This window comes from Battus philenor, unplaced genomic scaffold (assembly GCF_028537555.1).
Source record: "Battus philenor isolate CCGP_79_NKW_IND1 unplaced genomic scaffold, ilBatPhil1.0.hap1 SCAF_25, whole genome shotgun sequence".
NCBI classification, from domain to species: domain Eukaryota; kingdom Metazoa; phylum Arthropoda; class Insecta; order Lepidoptera; family Papilionidae; genus Battus; species Battus philenor.
In genome coordinates, this window is record NW_027181688.1 from 5,607,659 (window position 1) to 5,632,070 (window position 24,412).

The 24,412-nt window shown below is 34.8% G+C and overlaps 1 protein-coding gene across 1 annotated transcript in view; it reads right to left on the reverse strand.

Annotated features, from left to right (window-relative positions):
* Positions 1-290: 290 nt before the first annotated feature.
* The window catches only part of RyR (Ryanodine receptor), a 166,418-nt gene continuing 142,296 nt past the window's right edge, over positions 291-24,412 (reverse strand). The window contains exons 86-111 of the mRNA XM_068768362.1: positions 23,675-23,854; positions 23,369-23,489; positions 22,483-22,593; positions 21,330-21,457; positions 20,522-20,652; positions 20,181-20,341; positions 19,555-19,756; positions 18,660-18,821; positions 17,601-17,757; positions 16,859-17,061; positions 15,712-15,915; positions 13,689-13,810; positions 11,477-11,576; positions 10,795-10,926; positions 10,191-10,284; positions 8,893-9,048; positions 8,685-8,778; positions 7,901-8,049; positions 7,192-7,322; positions 6,333-6,491; positions 5,341-5,548; positions 4,469-4,600; positions 3,428-3,584; positions 2,631-2,740; positions 2,254-2,356; positions 291-783 (exon numbers count right to left, since the gene is read on the reverse strand). Of these exons, the coding sequence (XP_068624463.1) occupies positions 680-783; positions 2,254-2,356; positions 2,631-2,740; positions 3,428-3,584; positions 4,469-4,600; positions 5,341-5,548; positions 6,333-6,491; positions 7,192-7,322; positions 7,901-8,049; positions 8,685-8,778; positions 8,893-9,048; positions 10,191-10,284; positions 10,795-10,926; positions 11,477-11,576; positions 13,689-13,810; positions 15,712-15,915; positions 16,859-17,061; positions 17,601-17,757; positions 18,660-18,821; positions 19,555-19,756; positions 20,181-20,341; positions 20,522-20,652; positions 21,330-21,457; positions 22,483-22,593; positions 23,369-23,489; positions 23,675-23,854 (3,711 nt within the window). The 3' untranslated portion in view covers positions 291-679. The remainder of the gene's footprint in view (positions 784-2,253; positions 2,357-2,630; positions 2,741-3,427; positions 3,585-4,468; positions 4,601-5,340; positions 5,549-6,332; positions 6,492-7,191; positions 7,323-7,900; positions 8,050-8,684; positions 8,779-8,892; positions 9,049-10,190; positions 10,285-10,794; positions 10,927-11,476; positions 11,577-13,688; positions 13,811-15,711; positions 15,916-16,858; positions 17,062-17,600; positions 17,758-18,659; positions 18,822-19,554; positions 19,757-20,180; positions 20,342-20,521; positions 20,653-21,329; positions 21,458-22,482; positions 22,594-23,368; positions 23,490-23,674; positions 23,855-24,412) is intronic.

Consider the following 24,412-nt stretch of genomic DNA (forward strand, 5'->3'; position numbering starts at 1 on the left):
TTAGTATCAAGTGTTGCCAGTAAGGTAAGTAAACCTTATTACACCTTTATACATTTCAACCATAAGTTACGAGGAATTTTTACTACGAGAAATGGATGGTAATTAACTTCATGTTGTAACAAAAGATCAAAATTTCTTGTTAAAATTGATTAACACCGAACAAATATAACATTTAAAGCTTTTAAAACTAATAGAGTAAATAAATATGTAACGAAAGTCCAGAATAATTTATTTAAATAGATTTATTCGTTTAACACGTTTTCTTACATAAACTATATCGGAAAAAAATGTTAAAATAGAAAAGTTTACTGGAAAGGCCACCCATAATTTACATCGCAATAATATTCATTAAAATATATTCCTTCTTTATTAAAAAAGACAAATTTGAACAACAATAAACTATCCGATCGTCAAAGTATTGTATTTATTAATATACACAATATTATAAACATACTTAACGTCGGTGAAATTTGAGAATATTTAAATACATTTTTAATCTACAACTTTCCCGCCATTTTTGACAATTCACAAATATAAGAAAATGTGAATTTTAGTACATTATATTTACTTTCACATTTCATAGAATAAATGTTACATTGATGTTTCTTTTGAGCAATGTTCCAGATACGTCTGATGGTTCGCTCGTCGATGTGAGTTTCGCAAACAAGATTTGCGTTGCCTACTCTCCCATCACGTCCTCGTATTGTTTCCTGAAGCAGTCTCCCACGGGGAAGAAGTCCCAGCATCTTTGTGTATACATGTTCCAGACGTAGGTTTCTTGACCTGAAATTGAATTAATTTAGTCACAATAGGGCTATATTTTAATATGTAAAGTTTAATTATATGTTAGAATTGTGTCTACAAGATATAAGTTAAGAAGGTCCGGGTATGGTGCACGAGAATAACTACCTGGTTGCAGGTTTAGGGAGATCTACTTGCAATGCATTGCTGTTCACGTTCACTAACCAGATCACCTAACAAAATTTGAAATGTTTATGCCAATAGTGCTTTTGAAGCTCGTTATAGAAGTGAGATGATATATGCTCTTGACATTCCTACCTTACACTCCTAATTCAACAGCATACATATCTCTATGGTTTCATGATAAGTCGTACAAGTTTTTTCATTTAAGTTGTAGTCTTTAGTTATACAGGGTGGGAAAGAATTCGTAAACATTTAAATCTCAAATCATATGTCGTTACTCGGAAATTTAGTCGCAATGAATCGTTTCACAGGGACTCAACGCGCTTATTGTGTGAAACAATTTTAGTTGAACGTCAATTCACTTATTATTGTGAGACTCTTATTCGCATTAAATATTATTTGTACGACTTACGTCAATGTCCTACTGCTCTATTAATAAGGACGAATAGAGGAATAAGTTCGAAGAAACAGGGTGTATCGACAGGAACCAATATCATCGAATATGTTTAGAAATTAAATTTAGACTTATATTCTTATAAGAATAAGATAGCGCAGGAACTTAGATTCAAATTATTACGATTTAAATTTGCGCAAGTTGTTCGGCGAAACATTGTAGGATTTATTTCGTAAATTTGACATCGTTTTTACGGCGAAGCAACACGATAGGTCGCTTAATTGCGTTAAGGTTACCGTGCGAGCTGCAATTTTAGTCAAAGGAACCATTGGATGCAACGTTTTGGAAGATTCTCGATGCCGATCGGTATTGATTGCGAGTATTTAGCACCAATGCTACTGGAATTTGCTGGCAATTGTAACATAATTTCAGCAAGATGGAGTCACTTCTCACACATCCAACAAGTCCCTGCCGTAGGTCGAAGAAATGCTTCTGGTAAAACCAATCATGAGTCTAGATTTATCCTCTGCAGTCTTCTTTTTATAGGTTTACAAGGAGTCGTTTCTACATCTATAAATCAACCGTAAACCGTGACGGGAAGTAAAAAAAATCAGCGAACACATGTTGGCGATCTCGTAGTCAATTCGCTGATGAATATTTTAAATTTCCACACTGGCTTAGAACGGTACAAATAAGTAGAGAGAAGAGAAGAGAAGAGAAGAGTAAAAATAAACTCCAACAATCCAATCTAATTCTTTTCTGCAAATAAACTAAACTGAAATTAATAAAAAAAAACTAAAATGTGAAAAGGTATGTAATAGTTTCTTTTTTATTCCCTGTCCTGATTTTTAAAGAATAACTTAGGTCTACTTAATAATACACATTTCAAATTGTAACCGTAAGTTAATGTAATACATAATACTATGTGCACGCACCCGTGTATTCGGTGTCTGGTTTGTTGATGAGATGCATCAGGAAGAACATGTAGTTGGCCAGGTTGTGCTCGCGCTGCACGTGCGTGTCGAACCCGTGCGGCACCTGCGGACGAGTGTCTCCAGTGAGTACAGGTGGTACACATGGAAGTTTATTTACATATATATACATACTCGTATACATTGCAATTTGTGCAGAGTGAATATAATGTAAAAAACAACTCACTTTGTAATAATTGCATTGTTAACGAAACCGTATTTTTAATTATCAGTAAAATAAAAAGTAGCTTTGCGCAAAGTGGAATCTGTGAAAGAGCCGCGAAATAGTGCAAACATTACACATTCTTGGAGACACAAATAACATGGTGTACAAAGGATACCTTATCAAAGTAGTCCTTGTTGATGCCGCATATGAAACAGTTGGACTCCATGTCCTCTTTCACCGACTCCAGCTGGTCACGGAGTTCTCCGAATGCGTCGATGATTAGACCTGGAACAAGATGTTAGTAAACTTCTTAAGCAGTACAGGTGTATATCTTGAATGAAATAAAATACTAAAGTAAGCCGAATGGCTGTTTTGGAGTGAATTAGATAGCATAGATAATATATTGATAAAATGATAAAAAAAATTCGTTTAAGTTTGTTTTGAGGTTTCTCAGAATATGGCGGTTTGGATTGAAGTTGAAGCAAACCTTTATCTTTAGGGCAGTTTAATTTTATTACAGTTTTAAAAAAAACGAGCATCCGCCGGCATATCATTGGACATACGTATATGGATATATGCAGGCCTTTTTTGACACTTATTTTTCGAGATACGCTAATACTCGACAGTTGAAATTTTATAATTTTTTGTACCTTTATTCCACATCTTGCTAGTGTTTTAAGGAAAACTAGAAAGTTATTATTTTTTTTAATAAAACATGAACGTATTTGTATGTAACTATATACTTAGCTTGAAGGTAAGTATACAAATTTTAAAACAGTCTCCGAATTTTCATCAAACACATTGCATAGTAATAAACAACTATCAACTTATGAGGATAAAATAAATATTGTGTTTACATATTTTTTCCTCTCACGCACTCTTACAAAAAAGCCTTAAATATATATCACATTTCATATCTTGCACGAACAGATGTCTTTAGTTGTACGAAATCAGTGAGCACATGTGTCTTACCCTGCAAGATGGCGAGCAGGATAACGATGATGAAGAAGAAGAAGGAGATGTCGAAGATGATGCGGTAGACCTCGCTGTCGTCGCCGTCGGGGGGTTCTAGCTCATCACCGATGCCACCACCGGCGCGCACTCCCTTGTACAGGTTGAATACGAAGCACTGCAACATTTTTTTTTATTTAACACCAACAGTTGAACTCGCGGAATTGGCATACATTTTGAAAACCCTTGTAAGCGCTCCATGGCTTTTAAGAAATACAGAAGTCTATGAATATTTCAAATGCCGACTGTCCACGACTTATTTAAAATTCATATAAGGCATTCAAACAAATATTGGAATGCCATAAGAACTTTTTGGCGAGGCCTCTGTTAAACAGCAAGAGAAGTGTATTCTCTGTAAAAAGACCAAGACTGTGTTCTATCAGAACTGCACCTATGTCGTTGTATAAGATGTTACATTACGATATGTTCTCCATCTCCAAACACAAATTTAATTAAAGATCTCCGGCTGATTATAAATGGAACGATGTTAAAGACGGTAAAAAATGTTTACTAAATTGATAAATAAGAAAGAAAAGAAATTAAAGAACTCTAGGACTCATTGCTAGTGGGACGACATTAAAATCAAAGTGAGAAAAATTCATCTGTTTTTTTGCAAACTTGCATTTTTTACAACAGTGATGACTTCAACTGAATTAATAATAAAATATTTTGTATTAAAAAACAATGCTTGCAATTAGTTCCCTATATTCTCATTAGTTTATTTTACGTTAGATTTTAATGTTTACCTTATAATTTAAGTGAATGTAATCACCTACATCAACGACTAGTTTATATGGTGTAATATTTAAAAATACAGTAATATTTTACCACGCATATATTATAATTATACCCGGTGATAAGGGTCTGCTGGGACCTATCGAGTAATTGTAATTGTTGGTTTTAATCAATCTCAGCGCAACATGAACGCAGTGTTGCAGGAAACCAACCCGCTGAGACAAGACAAGAAGTGACATCCCGATGTGAGGGGCTATTTATACTGACCGTGAGCATGTCGTGACAGTTGCGATTTACTTCATCGTCCTCCTCTTGCACGTAGAACTTGCGGAAGAAGTTAAACGCTATCACAGTGTAGATGTACACGATGATTGTCAGCAACATCACCGTCAGCACGAGCTGAAACACGTGCCATAGATCATTAATAAGTACAACAAAATAGTATGTCATTTTGAGAGTAGATCAAAATTTAAAATGTTTAGTACAAAATTGTATAATCAATAGAACTTATATAGAAGGACATTCGATAGGTATGCCTAGGTAGACCGAAGACATAGTAAAGGACGAGGGAAGTCGCTGGATGCCTTTGCCTTGCAGTGGCTGTCTATCGGCTGAAAAGAAGTTAAAAAATGTTAAACAAAAAATAGTAAAACAATATAACTACAATGTAACGTATATTACAATAATAATAGCGCTTAGGCTTAGCAATGGATTTATCTAACTAAAGTTGACATTTGTGAAAGCACACACAAACAAAATATCTTCAGAGTTTGTTATGGAATCTTCTTAAATCAATGCATATTTAGAACCTTCGTAGCTTTAAGAAAATTGATACTATAGAGGTGCAAGGTGATATCATTTGATTTTTTTTCTTTTCAGCAGATTGTCACCCACTGCAAGACATAGGACTCCACTAAAATTCACCACGATGATCGATCCTATGTCAGCGACTTCCCGCGATCTTAACTATGTCGTCGGTCCATCTAGTATTAATCTAGCAACAATGTTCTTCTATGAAACCAGGTTCTTCTGGCATTCTTCTTATGACGTACACAAATGACTGTTAATGATCCCAAGTGGAGAATATATTAATAAATTAATAATTAATAAATAAACAAGGGGTGTTCCCCCCGCTTTACCTGTTTGCCGTTGTGTGTGACGGACTGTAAGATCGTTCTTAAAGTTTTGAATCCAACAGCCACGTCAAGCAAGTGCGCCGCGAAGAAGAAGTTGTTGAAGTTGCCCATCACGGAGAAGCTGAAGTACCACAGCGAGTAGAGGAAAGAGTTGTCCGTGATTGTGACGCCCGCCTTCCACACCTGGTAGCGCCAGTCGATATTGATGATGCTAAAAGAATCCAATATAATTTCATGTATTCAAATTAAAAAAATAAAAACGTATTTATTCAAGTAAAGATTTAAACGCAGTTTTGATCACCAATTATTTTAACACTATAAGAAGTAAGCTACCACCAGTTCGAAATGGTGACCTGATAAGAAAAGTTGGACAGAAACAGAACCGTTGCTTTTTTTGAAAATTTAACAATGTTTGACGCCTACATTATAATTGTCGTATCGGGACGTTAACATTCACTGTAAGGTATATGCTTCTTCCGAAGATTTGGTAAGATTGGCTTGTGGTGCGCAGAGGATGCTTCTAACCATCCTCTGGAAACTTGTTTAAGTGCAGTGGCAATCCTATATTAATGCACAAATTGTGAATTTTATGAAATTGTACTCCGGGATCGAACTCGCGACCCACGATTGCGAGTCTAAGTCCTTTACCGCTGGGCTACCACTGGCTATACTATAATACCAACCATATAAATGAGTTCCCTAAATGCATAGCGATCGGCTAATAACTTTCGACAGTATAAAGTCTGCAGGGATAAATAGGAAACAATAATTTTTTACAAAAACTTTTCTCAATTAAACTTAAAATTTTCGTGAAGAATTAAATATAGATTCTTGAAAGGCATAATCAAAGCCTTTCAAGAATCTATATTTAATCCTCCATGAAATTTATACATTCGTAAAAAGCAATTGTCAAGTTTAATTATTGTTTACTATCTATCCCTGCAGACTTTATACTGTTATTATATCAAATTTTATATCAGATTATATGTACTCACTAATGTAGGAAACCCTTGCTGCCTTCATCCTCTTGCGCCGAGAAGGACGTCTTCTCCATACCCAGCATGTTGGAGATTGAGTCGAAGTCATACGTCTCCGAGTACTTGGCACGCACTTTCTTCTTCACGAACTTGTCCCAGTAGTTCACCGGAAACGACCTGGAAAGATAATATTTTTATTCTATGTGTCACTACTTTTAGTGTAACTGTTAAACATGTTTATGGGGAAAACTATTTAAAAAAAATTTTCATTTTATCGACTTTTTCCTATCAATATGTTGTTATAAAATAAATTATAATAAAATAGTCGAACATACTAAACTGAAATAATTTATTCGTGAAGAATTAGTCACTTATTTGCGACTTGTTCAAACACGCAATACTAACGCGACCTATCTGCGCGATTTTTTTGTGTTTAATTCGTATAAAAAATCTTTAAAATTCTTTTTTTAATTTTAAAAGTTTTCATTATAATGACAATCAAGTTTTGTAATCAAACAATTTTAAAATGTCTACATGATTTAATTATTTAGAACAGTTATAAATATAAGAACTTAATACCCTCAAATATTTTGTCATGTATATATTTAATGTTTCCTTGTCATACTGATTTATAAAATCATAAATAAGTCTTTTTATCGGAAAGTGAGCACCCCAAAGCGCTGTGCATATTTTTTAAATTCTATATATTCAACATTGTTACGAAAGATAGCGTGTGGACAATTTTGGAAACATTTTCAGCATTTTGAATAGAAACTTATTTACAATTTTGACTAGAATTCAACCGCACCAATAATTACAATTTAGAAGACTAGATTCGTATGATTGGCATTTTAAACAGCGTGATTGTGAAACTAACTTAGCGGAAATGACGAGTTTGTCCCAGTGACTCTTCAGGTCATCATCCTCAGGTTGTTCGGCGATGTAGAGTCCGTCGAACTCCAGCTTACGAGCGATCTCCTTTTCACGCTTGAATATGGCCAGTGGTACCTAGTTGAAATAACAATATTTTAAGTTCCAAAAACGTTTATTCATCATCATTAACATTTCTGTCGAAGGACTTGTACTCCTGAACTTTTAGAAGCAGTCTGCTAATCGGAAGCGTTTACCGACGACATTAACATGGTCAACAATGTCCTACACTACGCTTGACGGCTTGTGACTTGTTAAGAACCTTTAAGCCCTAGCGGTCATCTGTTCTACGCGTCATGTGCTCTGTCCACTGTCACTTCAACTTGCAAATTCACTGGGCTGTACTGGTTACTTTCATTCGTCTTAGGATTTCATTAAACCTGACTCGATATCGTAAAGAAATCTCGTGCATAGTTCATTTAAATTTGGCTAAATGAAACTATATAACTACGTTGCCATAGACAGTTAAAAATTCTGTGATGGTTAAGGTTGTCATTGAAGTCGCTGAGATGTGTTGGCAGAGAGCGGCCCTCCCGTAATCAACAAGACATTTAAGTAACGTCTTGATGTTCGTCTGTCTCCTACTTTCTAACGCTTCTATACCTCAGTAGCTGATCAACAAAGCTTGTAATATAACCAGCAAAAATACAACTCACTTTGAGGTGGTAGTAGCCGATAAGAATAGCGAGGGAGACGATGGAGTGCAGCACAGCTGCGACCTTGAGCAGGTGTTCCATGTAGAAGAAGTCTTCATCAATGTGCACTACCTCTAGAGCATCGTCATCATCACCTGCTTCTCCGCTGCCTGCGTTAATAATAATATTGATTATCAAACATTAAATAAAAAACTGTAAAATATGACATGATGGGTCTACTTAACCTCGTGAATTCAGTGCAGCGTGCTTCAAAAACGAACATAGTAAAACAATTTTTATATCAACCGATAATTAATCTGATAACACAATTCCAAAATGGTTGGAAAAACAATTTTTCTGTAACCACAATGACGTTGAAAAGGATATCAAACACACATTTAAAGGGAGAAGAAAAGTTTCTAAAGTGGCAGGCGGCGCACATTGCTCGTGCAACTGATGGCCGTTGGGTCCGCAAGTTTCTCGAGTGGCGAGCATGAGCCGGTAGACGCAACGTGGGTAGCCCTCCAGTAAGTGGACTGATGACGTCGAGGTTCTTGGAAGTTCTTGGTTGTCAAGGTTCTTGGAAGTAGCTGAATGCGACCAGCGCAAAACCGATCATTGTAGCGAACTTTGGGATAGGATTATGCCTTTTAGCGAGCATCCATCGGCTGATATGATAATAATTATGTAAGGTGTCCCAATAAACGAAATTGTAAGAATAGTACAATACAATAGTAAATCACGAGATATTCTGTGTAGTAATATAAAAGTATACAAAAAATCACAAATAGTGATTATGCCGTACCGTCACCACTGCCAGAACCAGATCCTGATCCAGAGCCTGCGATGATGCTGCCCATGCCCGAACCTTCGCCTCCTTCTCCTTCCAAAGTGGATACCTGAAATTAATTTTATTAGGTCTAATCGAAATGCAAATCTATTTAAATATTTATTATTTGATAGGATATTTTATAGCAAAGTGACCTGCGAATAGATAAAACGGAATGACTCACCTTGTAGAACAGTAGTACGAAGTTGATACAGAAAGCCAATACCAAGGCCACATACTTCAGATTGTAGAAGTTACGCGCCAGGAAGGATACGGCACGTCGAGTGTACTGGGAGAGGTCCACTTGCGACAACGCCGAAGGAGCTGGTCCTTGCACCGCCTGACAGTTACATTTAAAGTTTATTATCTGCATTTCTTTTCTATTAATGATCCTCGAAGGACTTTTTACAAGTTTTGTTCTATTCACACCACACATCCTCCAAGCTCTTAAATCATTTTGGTGGACGCTCCATGGAATGACTAACTCTAAGGACTCCACAAAGGGAATTCGGCTTGAACAGTCACTCGTCTACTAATTTAATGAAATTTTGAGAAAGGTTGCTTGTCTTTACTGCCAACCTTTATGCAATTGTTTTTATATTTTCTTATATGTTATTTGCGCATTTTCAATATGACCGGTAGGAAGTAGCCCACACCTAGCATATTACAAAGACTTTAACCAGAACGTCTATGCATTTATGGAGGAAGCCAGGAGTGGACATCAGCTAAAATGTTAATGATGATGGTTTGTACATTACTATTCATCTCGACAGCCTTTTAAAAAGAATATTTATCATCAGTCAACGTGGAAGTTATTACCTTTCTAGTGCCATAGTGTCTCTTCTTTCCATGCCGCAAGACAGATGCAATATTATCATTATTAATTGTGTGAATTATACTCAAAATTATAACGTTTATCATACAGATAATTAAACAAAATATATTTCTTTTACAGTCATATTAGCTTTTATTACAAAACATGTACAATATCCTAGATATTTTAATCTGTATTTATAACGTAAGGCTTATTAATAATAAACTATATTTTTAAGATATTCATTTGATTATTTCATAATTACACATATAAAACCGTACAGAGAGTCTCCTTTTAAGTATATATTGCCAGTATTAAAATATTTCTGTTTTATATTGACTTAAATAATATCGTGCAATAATTAATGTCGTTATATTCTACGGTAACATTTTCATCAATTTATAGTTCGTTTTCTTTAAGACTAGACAATCATTGTTGTCCGTGGCCTAGCCATATAAATATCTAATCGTTTGTAAGATAAGTACCGTAGCGGTCAGTTTGAGTCACAGTTCCAAAAGCTTTGGTTATATTCAAGAGTTTGATGATAGCATTGTTAAGTCTAATAAATAATTTTCTTTTAAATCATCAATAATTATATGTATTAAAATGATTAATTTTCTATAAACTCTTTGTTATTTATAGAAAACAAATTTAAAATAATAGTCCACCTTTTTGCTCTCAGCTTCAATAGCTGACATTGCTGCTTGCTGTGCGGCTTGTGCTTCCATACGTTCCTGTGCTTGTTTCTTTGCCTGTTCTCCACTGGAAGACGTAAATAAAATTAGCGCCATTAATATTAAAGTAGGATTCTCATTATCTTTAATTTAATTTTTCGTTTAAAAAAATAAAACAGAAAGCCACCAATCATGTATAATGTTCAGTTTAAAATTAAGTTTATATTAGTTCGTAACATGCTATTTACTGGGCATAGTTAAAACAAACAAAGTGGGGTTTGTATTTTTGTACGTTTCGACACTAAGTATTTTTAAACAATGTTTATTTAAGTTTCCCATATAAAAATCGCCTCAACAAAATTGAGAAGCAATTTCTCGTGAGTTAAAATCGGGATTGCTGTCGCCTCTGTCCAATACATTTTTATATTTATACATATATATATATATATATATATATATATATACATATATACATATACATAAATATAAATTTATATATAATACGTAATGGTTAAATTTGGAGAAGTTAAGAAGTATGGAAGTAGTTTCTAAATTAAGTATTAATGATAAAATATTATTAATTTTAAAAACAAGTTACCCCAAAAGGTCGATGAGAGAAGGTGGCTGCTGTTCCTCGGTATGCTCGACGCTCTCATCAGGAGACACTTCCGCCTCCTCGCCGGAAGATGGTGTTGATGTCGATGGAGATTCGTGCGGTTTTACTTGGATCCTGTCAGAGTACGTTCATTATAAAGAGTGATCGGATATAGGTGTACAAGCGTTAAAAACACATTATTCAAAAATCAACGATTTCAGAAGTAATGATAGTTTAATCATATAATAGTTTAGTCGGATAATTAGAAACTAAAATTAATTATTGTTTTATATCTGTCTTTGCAGACTTTGTACTGCCAGAAGTTATTGGCCAAACAATTAATTAATGTAACATATTTTAGAGTGAACACTTTATTCATTGATTAAATGTAATAAAAATAATGAATTTTTGGGATAGAGTGGTAGAACTGTAATGTAAATTTGAAGTGCATGAACTGTCCGTCGCACGAAGTTCAAAGTGAACTGTCAAACGCACGAAGTTTGTAGCGAATTGTCAAACTCAAGAACTTTCAATAGTCGTCGTTTACGTTAAAAACCTCTGTAAAGTATGAGGAATGTTATAAAATAAAGATGAATGCAAACGGTAAATTTGACTTTAAGTTTTGGTGTCACGTTAACTTCTGACAGTAAATGTCTGTCGATACAGCTAGAAATTAATAACTTACTGTCCGTTATCTTCTTTAGTGATATCCAAACCGAAAGCAGAGACCTGCATCTGTCCAGTGTCGTCGGCGGGCGGTAGTGCTGGAAGGTGCCTGGATGGACCTGGTGTGATGGTTTACAGAACATCAGTCAGAAAATTATAAAAAAAAGGTACAAGTTGTATTATCAAGTTTATACTATTTGGACTTATACTTATTATGTAAGAAAAATGCATATTTTTATTTGCATTGATACATCAAATTTAATTTATGGACTTTTTAACATCTTTTTAATGTTAGAGCGCAGTGATTACAAATAGCGCTGATGTAACACGTGTAGTAGATTGCCTAGCGTGTTGGGTCGTCTCGAATAAGTGCACAGCACGGTTGCCGGGATTAATTAACTAATAAGAATGTACGGTGATACGCGTGTGTACTGCGTAGTTGAAAATTTATTATTGTAGCGTAGACATGTGTATACACAGGATTGTTAAAAAGTAATTATTGAAGTTGGACGAAGAGACGAAAGTCTTGTAAGTGAATTTAAATAATGAACTACCAGCGTAATAGGGCAAGCTATTGCTGCTGGAATTGCCCGAGCGTTCTGGAGAAGGTTCTCAAGAAACTTGCATTGAGAATTTCAAATTATGTCTATCGATAGACGCCCACCGCAGTACATAAGTTTCATTCAAAATCGTCACGATGAACGGTCATGCGCTGCCCGTATTCAGCGAATTGACTATTTCATCAGTCCACTTAGTGGAGGGCCTATCTATGCCGCACGTGGTCGCACATTATATACAATACGTAAATTAAAATATAAACTTAAATATTAAAAATTGTTATTGATATATACAAAGAGTATCATAGCTTGGGTTCAGTGTGTGTGATAATCTGTTTAGTATTAGAATTAAAGTTTATACATGTATGTAATGTAGTGTAATATATATTTAAGTAAGACAAATATGTATGTACTATGTATTAATAAAAAAAAAATATTTTTAAACCCTGAGTTCTGTGATTTTCTGTCACGTTTTGATTGGAGTGGATTGTATCACATAAATCACTACACATTTCATTGATGTAAACTTTAAAATGCCTAAATTTATGTAGGACTCGAAGGGAATGTCTGCAGAGTTGTTTTGATTAAAGATAAGATAAATTTGAGTGTAATTGAATGGTATCCTTCAACTTACAGCCAAGAGAACATAAAAAAATTCATACGGTTTTTTGATCACCTTCATAATGTTTTTATTACAATAGTTAGAGCGATTCATACTTAAGCTTTACGCTTAAGAAATCATATGTAATGTAACAGATGTTTATTACATAATTTATTGACGATTGAAATTTATTAATAGAATAATGTGCGATTTTTATGTATAATAAGTGTAAACTCTGTGTGTTGAATGTCAATACTATTGTTTAGTGTAAACACTGACAGCACAAATATTTTGTCGAACGTTGTTATGTACTTAAATCAGATCCTTTGTTAAAGAAATAAATAGACCAGTACTGTTAAGATAATTATTGAATATTAGTTGAGTATTGTATATTTCAGTTAAAGTACATCAATTGTTACATTGTTAAACCTGCGTTTTGGCGCTTAGTATGTTGGTGTTGCTAGCGTACTGTCACTGGTATTTACGACGACAAGATTTTCAATAATGTAATAATATAATAAAATAAAAATATAATAATAAATAAAATAATAAAATAACATTTTTTTAATATTTTTTCGGCATGTAATCTGATTAGATAGATCAACTTACTACGTTGACTCACCAGATACATAGTTATTGCATAGTAGTCAGTTTGGATTTTTAGAAAATTCTTTAAAATCAATCACTCTATTATTCTATTGTCTTTTGGTATCTAAAGTCAGTTTTGTAGTATTTTAACGGCAATAGCTACGTTTTCTTAGACCCTGTTTCTCTGAGTATCCTCTTGTCACACTAAGCGACCCCGTTATCATTGAACTTATTATTAAAACGGCTCTTTTGCTCGCCGAAATTTACCGCTTCATTGAAATCAAGAGGGCATGACGCTGAACGCACTTATCTAAGAATAGGAATTCTATTAATTTTTAGAATTTGTTTAGAAACAATAAGGCTCGAAGGCTACCTCAGTTAAATTATTACAGTAGGCTCGAAGGCTCAGTTAAATGATTACGTTGACAGTGACAGTACGCGAGAGGCGAAGCGTAACACGTCGATTGCTAAGTGTTGTGCCTTACTTTGTGGTGGAGCCAGTAACCTGTGCCTTAACTGACCAATTTTTTCCTCTTCCGTTGGCTCCGGCGGCGTTTCCTCCGTCTGTGGACCTCGCATCAATCCCAACAGCACTCCAAATATGTACCTAGTTTAAAAAGTACGTTATAATTTTGGCACGTTCTCAGTCGCCCAACGAGACATGGAGACTGCTATAGTCGGCATTACTCTAAGATAAGAGGAGATTCGTATACGATCAAAAATAACGCATATAGATAGCTCAGCGGATATTGAAGTGGCAGTAATCAGGCCACGTAGCACTCAGAACAAACGGCCATTAAAGCCTTAAGGTTTTATAGTGGAGATTATGGACCGACAAGCGCAGCGCAATACGTGTACCCAAGAGGTGAATAAACGACTTTGTAAATGTCATTAGATTGTTTGTCAAATTAGATGAAGGCTGCTTCGTTTCAGCCGTAGGTACATTTACACTTTGTAGGTAGACTTTATACGCTGCACTTGCCAGTTCGTGATCACGAACACTGAGTTTAATTAGGAAAGTAATGAGTTATAGTGGTTATTTTAAACTAAACGAAACTTCTTATTCGAGCCGTCATATTTTAGTACTAAAAGAAATTTGTGCTTATGGGCCTAGGCTTAGTAATTTTTTTAGCTATGTCACAAGAAGAAAGAGAAGGGTGTAGGAATTGTTATTAAATTGTTAAAAAAAAGTAACTATTCGAAACAAACTATTTAGTTATATTATATTCACCGGATAAAAAAAATCAAAAATCTCTAATAGGAATAAAAGATGCGTTTGCACTGTGACCAAATTTTAATCTACAACTGTCGTTTGCATGGTGCCTCCTCTCACTTTTAGTTTGTTCGTATTTAACGTAAGTTTTGGCGTATTTTTAGACTAATTTCAAGACTGATGAATGAAAAAATTATTGCTAATTTATAAAATACAGACACGGGTTAATCTGAAGATGACGTTTTTTTTTAAATTCAATTCAAAAACGTAAACATGTGTAAACACACTTTTATTTACAAGTATTGACGTCCTTACAATCATGTCTGTATATTATAAAATACAATTGAAGGAACGCTATGCTTTTTCCGGTGAATATAGTATACCTACAAACAATTTTGTAATTAAATATATGTAAGTGCTTTTCGATTCATACCAATATATTACTTTTTTAAATCAACATTAAACTCGCTAATTCTTATACAAGCATAGATCAATTTTAAAATTAGATTGTGAGAAGTGGAAATATCGATTGAAAAACCTTATAAAGTAACACACAGTATGTTTAAAGCAGACAAAAGCAGACAGTGAATTGCAAGTGAAGGTTAAAAAGAATAATCTATATACAGGATGATTGGTTATATACATTACTTTGGATAGGGTGTACCATACATTAATTGCGAGAAAATGAGCTACACATTCTCCCCTGTAAAGCTTTTGTACCTGTTACCAAACACCATGTATGTAAGAGAGGCTTGAAATTTGTAAGAATATTCGTCTCGCTGGTTAGCTAATATGCGGATTTTACGAAATTTTTAAAAACAATTAAGTTCGCGAAGCGGACGGGGGAGTTATTATAAAATATAAAAAATAAACCAATCTATGGTAAATGTAATCATAATAGTAACACCATAGAATGTCACCGGTATAAAGTTTCTAGGACTTAATACAACGGTAACGGGCGAATCCCTCAAACAGAGTAGAGTAATTTTACTTGTCCATATAATGGGAAAGTAGTTATAAGACAATTACAAACAACGTAGAATAAAACTAAATTACACTAAAAAGAAAGAAGCGTCAGCAATTGAAATTGAACTTTACGGAAAAAATAGATAAAGTTGATATTTCCATAAAGAATTTCATTTATTTATTTACAATATAAAACATATAAAAATTTAACATGAAGCATTTACCAATGACTGTGCACCAATGTTATGTTGCGTGAAATCAATAAAACACCCGTCATTAATTACAGTCGATATTAAACATTATAACAAAGCAATAAGATCGAAACTCACCTGACAACTACGAGAACTCCATAACCTAAATAATAAAATAGATAGAAGAACATCTTAAAGAATCCGACTGCTAGTTCCGCTGGAGGCATTTGTTGGAGGTCAGCGATTTTCGCCTTTATGTTCGAAGGTGATAAGGAAGAGAATGCTGTGGAGATGCCATCTTTGACGGATTGGAAGCCGCGGCGGAAAGGATCTTTACCGGCCCTGTAAAAAAAAATTGGCAAACTTTATTATGATGGAGGTAGTGCCATTCTTAAATCGAGGCTCATTTATTTTTTACTAAATAAATATCATCACGATCATGACTTCTAATAAGGCTGGTTAGAAATGGCCAGCTTTCTGTGTCTTCCGACTATCTTAACAGAGGTAGTCGTTCTGCCTTGTGCTTACCGGTCCGTGGTCTTCATTCCAGAACCTTAAAGCCCCAGCGGCAATCTATTCTGCGCATTATGTGACCTACACAGTACCACTTTAACTCTACAATCCCCTAGGCTAGTTGTCCGTTATTTTCATTTGTCTATGGATCTTCTCGTAGTCAATTCGATCTCGTAGAGAAATGTCGAGCATAGCTCTTTCTATAGCTCGTTGAGAAATTATGCTTGTCAATGAGGCCTGAAGTAAAATATTTTGTTTTAGTGCCCAAAAGAAATCAATCTAAGTTAAATTCAAGAGAGAGATCGTTATATAGTCTCCATGCTCGTATAGAATTAGCTATTGACACCTCACACATGGTGCACAGCTTTATTAACAGAATAATAATATAACAGTGCGTCTAGTAAAGCTCACTGAAAGGTATATCTGCTACACTAACGCCCTCTTTTATAAAAGATCGCTTATATATTATAATATAAGCGATGTATACACTACTACATTTTCTGATTTGCAAGCGTTCCCTCGCTTAGCCACATCATCATCATGCCAGCCGATAATGACGCCCATTGCAATGCATAGGCCTTCCTCAAAGATCGCCAAGATAACCGATCTTGCGCCGCCCACATTCAGTGACTTCCTGCGACTTCAACTATGTCATAGGTCCGTCTAGTAGACGTGGGTAACCAAGCCGAAAAGATGATTACATAGAAAAATTCATATAAAACAGATGTGAATAAGTCCTCGTTATAGTTAAGGGAAAAAATTATGATATTACCTCTCATCATCATCATCGCCCATGTACATATAGCTGGCTTCTCGGTTTTTGGGGCCTCCGGCACTCTCTTCAGAAGCGGCCATCAGGCCAGAAGCGTGCGTCATCTCAAATATAGCGTCTTCGCAGAAGTTGACGAACGCTTCTAGTTTCTCTTTGTCGCCGCCCTCAGTCACAATGCTGTAGAAGAACGCGCGTTTCGATTCCTGAAGAAAAATAAAATAGACCAGTTTAAATGACATTACAAACTAAAAGCATTAAATATTTTAAAAATATATTCTTTTAACTTTGTGGATATTATTGTAGAGTAAAATCGAACTGGCTGAATGGTATACTCCATTTGTAAGCTAAAAGCTAGTACATATATTTATGTTTCAGCTTCCAATATAACATATATACAACCCCATAATAAAATCTAGTATTTCAAAGTCTGAAAAAACGAATGGTAAACAGTTATTTAGTTTAATATGCAGTAATTCAAATTTAGAATACTCCATTTTGACCATATTATCATTACGTTATATATTATTTTTGAAAACATTGATTTTTGGATAAGGTGTGCCATACATTTATTGACTGCAAAAGAGCTGTACATACACCCTTTGAAAACTCTTACACTTATAGCAATTACCGTGTATACTGAGTCTTGCTACAAAGAATTACAATGGAAAAAATTTACATTTTTGTTCGTTATTTAATGTCTTTAGACCACATTTAAATTTTAAACACATAAATTCTTCGTTACTTTGATTTGCGGCTTCTCCCATTGCTCGATGTTGGACTCCTTGATCTCGAAGTAGACGCGCTCGATGCGCTTGGAGCCGCCCATGATTTCGATGCGGCCGAGGAATGGTTCGAAGTAGTTCAGAACGGAGCCAGCAGTTTCCAAGAACCGCGCCAATCTGTTCACAATACGCAAGTTGTTATGTGAAGCTTTAAAAAGCGATAGTAAAGAAGCTTTCTAGTTAATCCAATCCCAACATCATATGTGCCTTATTTGAAGCGAATATCACGTTACAGGTTTACAATGACCACGACAAAAAAACAGTTTTCGTTTGACAATTGGCTAGTAGTTACGGCTATAGTGCTACCGAAACCGCTGAACGGAACCTTAGGAAAGTGCATCAAGATGGGGACCGAGGAGAAAGAGAATAAATGAGAAGAGAGTTGACGGCGGACTGTTTAAATAGAACGGCAGATACCCCCGTCTCGCACACCTAAGACGCAGAACAGCGGTAGCACTATAGTTACATCACTTTTATCTAATTATTTTAACGCCGATTAAACATAAATAAAAAGTATAAAGGCTAGCCCTAAGCAAAGAGTCAAATAAAAAAATTACAATATTAACTCTGTGATTAATAACGAGGTTACATTGAAAGAATTACAGCACCAATTGTACATATTTCATAATCGTCATCACCATTATGTCAGCTGATAGACGCTCACTGCAAAGCAGAGGCCTCTTGCAAAGAACACCACGATGACTGGTCTATCGCTGCCCGCATGCAGCGACCTTTGCGACCGTGACTATGTCATCGATCTGCCTAGCAGGGGGTCTACCTATACTGCATCTATCGCCTCGTAGTTACCACTCGAAGATCTTTTGGCCGCGATGGCCGTCGGATACACGAGCAATGTGATGTGACGAGCAATTCTATGAGTTACGCCGGTAACCTTAGTTCTTTTATGAATCTCATTTCTAAATCAATTTCGCAACGAAGCTCAGCGTGGCCTTCGAATTTAGTCAGCACTAGAAAAGGTAGTACAGGTATAAAAATTAATTGTTTTTGTTTAAACTTACCTTGGTTCATTAGGCATATGTTCCGAGAGATTGGTGAGCAGTACAGCAAGATTGAAGCCAATTTCCTTGGCCGGCTCGTGGAAGCGATCGCAGAAGCCCACGTAGTCCAGCTTACCGTCGTGATTCGTCTCGCAGCACGCCAGTAAAAACTCTATCTCTTCGCTAGAGTTAAAAGTACGTACATAAAAAGTAAGTGAATAAAATAGAGTGCAACATACAATGTGATGTATTTTGCGAAATCGATAAGCAATTTTCACAAGCGAGGGTCAAAACTGACTAAGTTTTTTATTTATTTTTGTGTTATAAACAAACAAGCCGTTTGTCGCCCGCGTAGTGCGGAAAGCATCGTCTTTAGTGGGTGTAATTTATAAAATCGATAGTTGGTGATTTTTAACATGCTAAAATATTCTGAGCAAGTTTCTACCAACGAGAATTATAGTATGACAACGACCTCCTCGCGGACAATATTTCGTAGTATTTGTATCTGTTTTAACTGAACTCTACTCGACAAAAAAATATTCCAATCAAATGTCAAGTCTCTAAGGTATATGGTTTCAAAGATATCATTATGAGTTATTACATAGTGTCTATCTCTTATACGTACAATCTCCTACTCTTATGGAGCTGAAAGAAATATTTATAATGCCATTTAGACAGTAATAGATCGAGACAATAATAAAAGAAAATTTCAGTTTAGCATTCTTCATAGCTTTCATTCATTATTGGTGATGCCCTGATGTATTACATTCCACTAGAGATATACTTTGTGACGATTGCACTTATTTATTCGTTATCATGTGTACAAAGCGATGCTATTTCAAATTCACAGAAGATTTTTTTTTAAATTTTCGCAGTTACTCTGTATTGTAGAATTTCAACATATCAAATTACATACGGCGTGTAACTCTTCTGTTGTTCCATCTTTTCCTTAAAATCTTTAGGCAGAACCCAGCCGTCGTTATTTGCGTCGATCTCTTGGAAACTCGCGCTGGATGTCAGGTCCTTAAGCTTTAGGAACATGTCGAAATACTTCAGGATAAGTTCTACGTTTGATGCTGACTCCACTAAAGTGTCCACCATCTGTTTACCAATTGTACCTGAAAATTTTTAGTCATTGTTGAATTTAATATCACTGACTAAAGCTGTTTGCTCGTTGTCATTTGTAGGTTCAGTAAGTTTGAGCTGTAAGAGCGACGAGACAGCTTAGCATAAATCTAGTTACAAGAAAATAGCAGGTAGTTTATATAATAAATTATCAAGAATAGAAACTCTTAAAAGTATATTGTCCAATATAGATCAGCTTGCTAGACTTACGGAGCTTCATATAAACGGACCCCAACCAGAGTCAAAATTGTTCTACTAGTGGTTTTTTATATTTTTTAAATATAATTAGAAATGTACCTAAAATATTAGACATATAAGTATCTTAGTGTTATTTTTGTTAATTTTTTTATGGATTAGAAATATCTTACGATCTTCAAAACTAGTACGAGTTAGATAAATGCAGTAGAAATTACACACCATTGACAACGTTTCCTTCAAGCATAGATAGCATCATTGTTATCATGTCCTTCTGAAGATTGAGTAGCTCCTTCAGCAGGTCCACTTGCGAGGAATGCTTGGACAGCTTATCTTGCATGTGAGAGAACAGGAAGAGGAAACCGCCCACCGCGTCCCACAATCTGTTAAGCAAAGCGTTATGCATTTATTATTACTTTTCATACAAGCTGTGCAATGTCTAACTTCACCATAAGAAAGTAAAATTCTTTAATTATTTTTTCACGTACATTTAATCATGGGTCATATTATTTGCAATTGATATACAACTTTAAAACTTAATTTCAAGGTAATTTATGTTTCACCTGGAATGTGCCAACGCCTGTTGATTCTGAGTACAGGGTCCCTGTATGACCTCTGTGAGGGTATTGAAGACTTGAGATGCTACTCCTATTGCTTTGAAGAAGTTCGCCTTGCCGGCTGGATCAATCAGTTCCTGTTACAAGAGCATCACAACCAATTTTTATATATTTATAGCAGAGATAGTAATAGACTTATAATTAAGAATATGGTATAAAACCAAGAACTGATTACAATTATAAGTGAATATGTAACAATAATTTATTCATAAAAATACTTACAATATAAATCTGATTACGGTAAAATATTAACTATATGAATCTAAATAAACATATGAAATGCTATTACAATTTATAATAATAACAATACAATACATAATTTAAATGATAATTTACCAATTATTTCAACATAAAAAAATCAATCAAAATTAAAATAATATTATGAACACAATAATATGTGAATCTTTCTGAATACACTTCAAGGAATATCCAGCGATTCTCCGAGGTACAAATAGGCAACGTCAGGAAGGTAGGAGGATAAACTTGTACGGCCTACTTCCACGTAATTATTGATTCAGGTATGAAATTTCGTAGGAATATTCCTAGACATCAGACTTTACAAAATTCCTTCGGCAAAGTATTAAAAACGACTACTGATTGAGTTATAATAAGTGGGCGAATTAATATTAAATAATAATTAATATAAAATAATTAAGAAATTATTTCCAATACAAACAGCAGGTATGTCCAGGGTATGATTGCTATAAAACAATTTTAAAATTTTATCAATGTTACTAGAGTAAATAAAACCGACCTTGCTAGAATAATGCCAGTAGAAGTCCATGATGGATTCCTGCAACCGCAGCAGGTAATCGACGGTGCAAATGACCACATTAACGGTGGTAGTGTTACCCGCTTGCGTACGAAGGTAATTTTGCCATTCTGAAATAAAAAATATACCTTTACATCGGAAGTATCTAAATACGAACAAACTATATGGCTTACTGTGGTCAATTTTTTTTAAATTACTACTGGGCAACGATTTAGTGCTATTCGTCTATTCACTATATCCTGACCAAAATGCTTGTTGGTAGCAAAATAGTAAATAAAATACATATATACTTAATAAAAATACATATGTATAACATTAAATTTTGCCGACCCTATTTGCTGTAGACATAAATAAGTATTTATATACTCTAACTCTATTTGGTGTCTAAAGTCATAAGCCAGATGTTCCCTCTTACGTGCTATCATATTTTTTAATTTTGTGCGGTCTGATGTTTCTACAATGTTATATATCGTAAAATTTTAATGTTGTGTCACCTACAAAGAAACACAAAACCATTGTTTATACGGTAACTTTTAATGTACATTTAACTTGTGTGTACTGTTGGTGTACCTAAATAAATAAAACAATAATAAGACTACTACGCTTTTAAAACCCTACTACCCGATGCAGTCATCATAAGGTAAAGACAAGGTTAAACATACCGTATAAGGATATTCTTTATGGTCCCGTCAAACGACGCGCGAGATGCTACAAGACCTCCAAAAAATTTTATTTTTAAGCTGCATGTGGTAGGTATTTTAATAATTTTTAAGTTAAATTATACGAATTGTTAATAATATAGCTACGTAATTAAAACAGATAATCAACTTGACGTATACAAAAATTTAATTTATGGTTCGTGTGGTCAATGTGTGTAATATTATACTCTTTTCCCGCTTGATTCTGTTAAAAAAATTATGTTTAGTTATTAATAGTTATGAGCCACAATGGAACCAAAACTGTCAACATAAATTTATTACAAGCAATTTGTAAATTAGCAAGGATTAATTTTCCATGTTTCATTTAATAATAACCAGCAAGGCACAAAAACCAACAAAATTTTGATGGTTCAAAAGCAGAGGCAAAAGGAGTAGAGAGAGTAAGAGAGGCTAAACTAGGCTACATGAGTACAGACCCAAGTTGTGTCCTTCACAGGTGAGCTGGATAAAGCGGAACAATGCACAGGTGAACTCTGCGTCGTGCATGTTTTTCTCTCCAGCTGCTCCCTCCAAGCCCACTCCCAGACCTGGAAAAATACGGGAGTCAAAAAACAGGCACCTGACATACATTCGCTGAGTAGAGATTCTTAAAAACCTTGAACAGCATCGGAAACGACCGCTTTGTGGATGTTTAACAATTTGTGTTTGTTTGTGTTGGAGCTATCATACTGTTAATTAGCTCGTGAAAAATACTAGGTAAAAATCTAAACACCCTTTAAGTTTCCTTTACAACATTAAATAGTGCAAATATTTAAAAAATGACAATCGTGACGTTAGCGGTGCTGAAGTCATAGCATTTAAATCACCGCTTGGGTTATTACTTTTAGAAATGTAAACATTTATACACAAATTTTTATACTTTCTATGTTTTGAATCATTTTTAACATAAAATATTTTATTAACTCACAAAAAAAGATAACACTAAAAAGAGTTATATATATGGGTGGACCAAGGACTGCTGAATTTTAAAAGCCCCTGATCTATAAAGTTCAAAGTAAAATAAGTGTTGTTAGACGATTCTTTTTTTTTAATCATATTTAATTGTACAGTATAATCTGGATAAATGCGGGTTTGTTTTTTATTTGAAAACTTACGTGTGTATCATGTTTATTCGTTACAATGACCTATTAATCTAAAACTAGCTTTATTAATTTAAAATTGATTCTTCTGGACCGAGAATTTATTTAGTATACCTATTTATGATACACTATAGATTTAGCAACCAAAAACAATAAAAAGTGATTGTTTTTCAAATAAAGTAATTAATAAATTCAAGTGTGTACATTTAAATGTGTGTAATACCTTCCGCCTTAGTGTTCCGTTCAAATGCGTCCAGATCCAGTACAGAACATGAGTTCATGAGACCGGCTATCGAAGTGAAGAATCCCACGTCTTTCTTATCCTTCAAATGGTTTAACATGCCCTGGAAAAAAATAAAATTCGTAATAAAACTTTGTATTTAATAAGGTTATAGAGGCTAGAAAGTCTCTATCCAACACCAGATGAATATTGTCATTGCTATAGCAATATTTTGTATCACAAAAACATGTGTAAGTCAGCTAGGTAGATAGATTTATTGAAAATTCACCGGTTTTATAAAGACTTTACCATTTGTATATCAATGTTGCCACCACGCAGTATCGATATGCCAAGCTGCAAAGTCTTCATGACCATTTCACTGGGTACGCCTTTCGATGCTGATATATGCAGTAGAACCATCTCAGCTACACCCCTGTCCGCGAGTCGTGCTTGGTGGAAGAGCAGCTTTTGTTTCTCCATCTCTTGCTCCTACGGAATTGGAGCAGTTTTTTTTAAATTTAAGCCTGATTTCCACTGCACTGTGTTTTTTTAAGTTTTATAAGCATTAACGATTCATTAAAAAAGTGTATTATTTGATTAAGGAGTGGTAGCCCAGTGGTAGAAGACTGAGGACTTGCGATCGCAGGTTTGATGTTATTCACACTGTACTAATTCCTATAGGATTTCCGCTGCTCACGAGTTTCCAGAGGATAGGTAGGGGGTGATGTGTAGGATGGGAGGTGAGTAACGTGATCTGCGTACTATAATACTACACTGCGCCAGTAAGCCTGCCAATAGTAGGGATTATAATATGTCCCCCCCATAGATAACTTTAGGGAGGTTTATGCCTTGCATTGCATTCATTTACGACTATGGGCTAATATGACTATTTGATTGTATAATTAGCCTAAGTTAATAACGTTTTAATTAACGATAAAGTTACTTAGATAAGCTCGTTGTTTTCACCAACTTAGATAATTTTGTCGGGAATGACCTAACTTTGAGACATTCGGTAGTAAAAATTTTTAGCGATGGTTCTAAACCTTT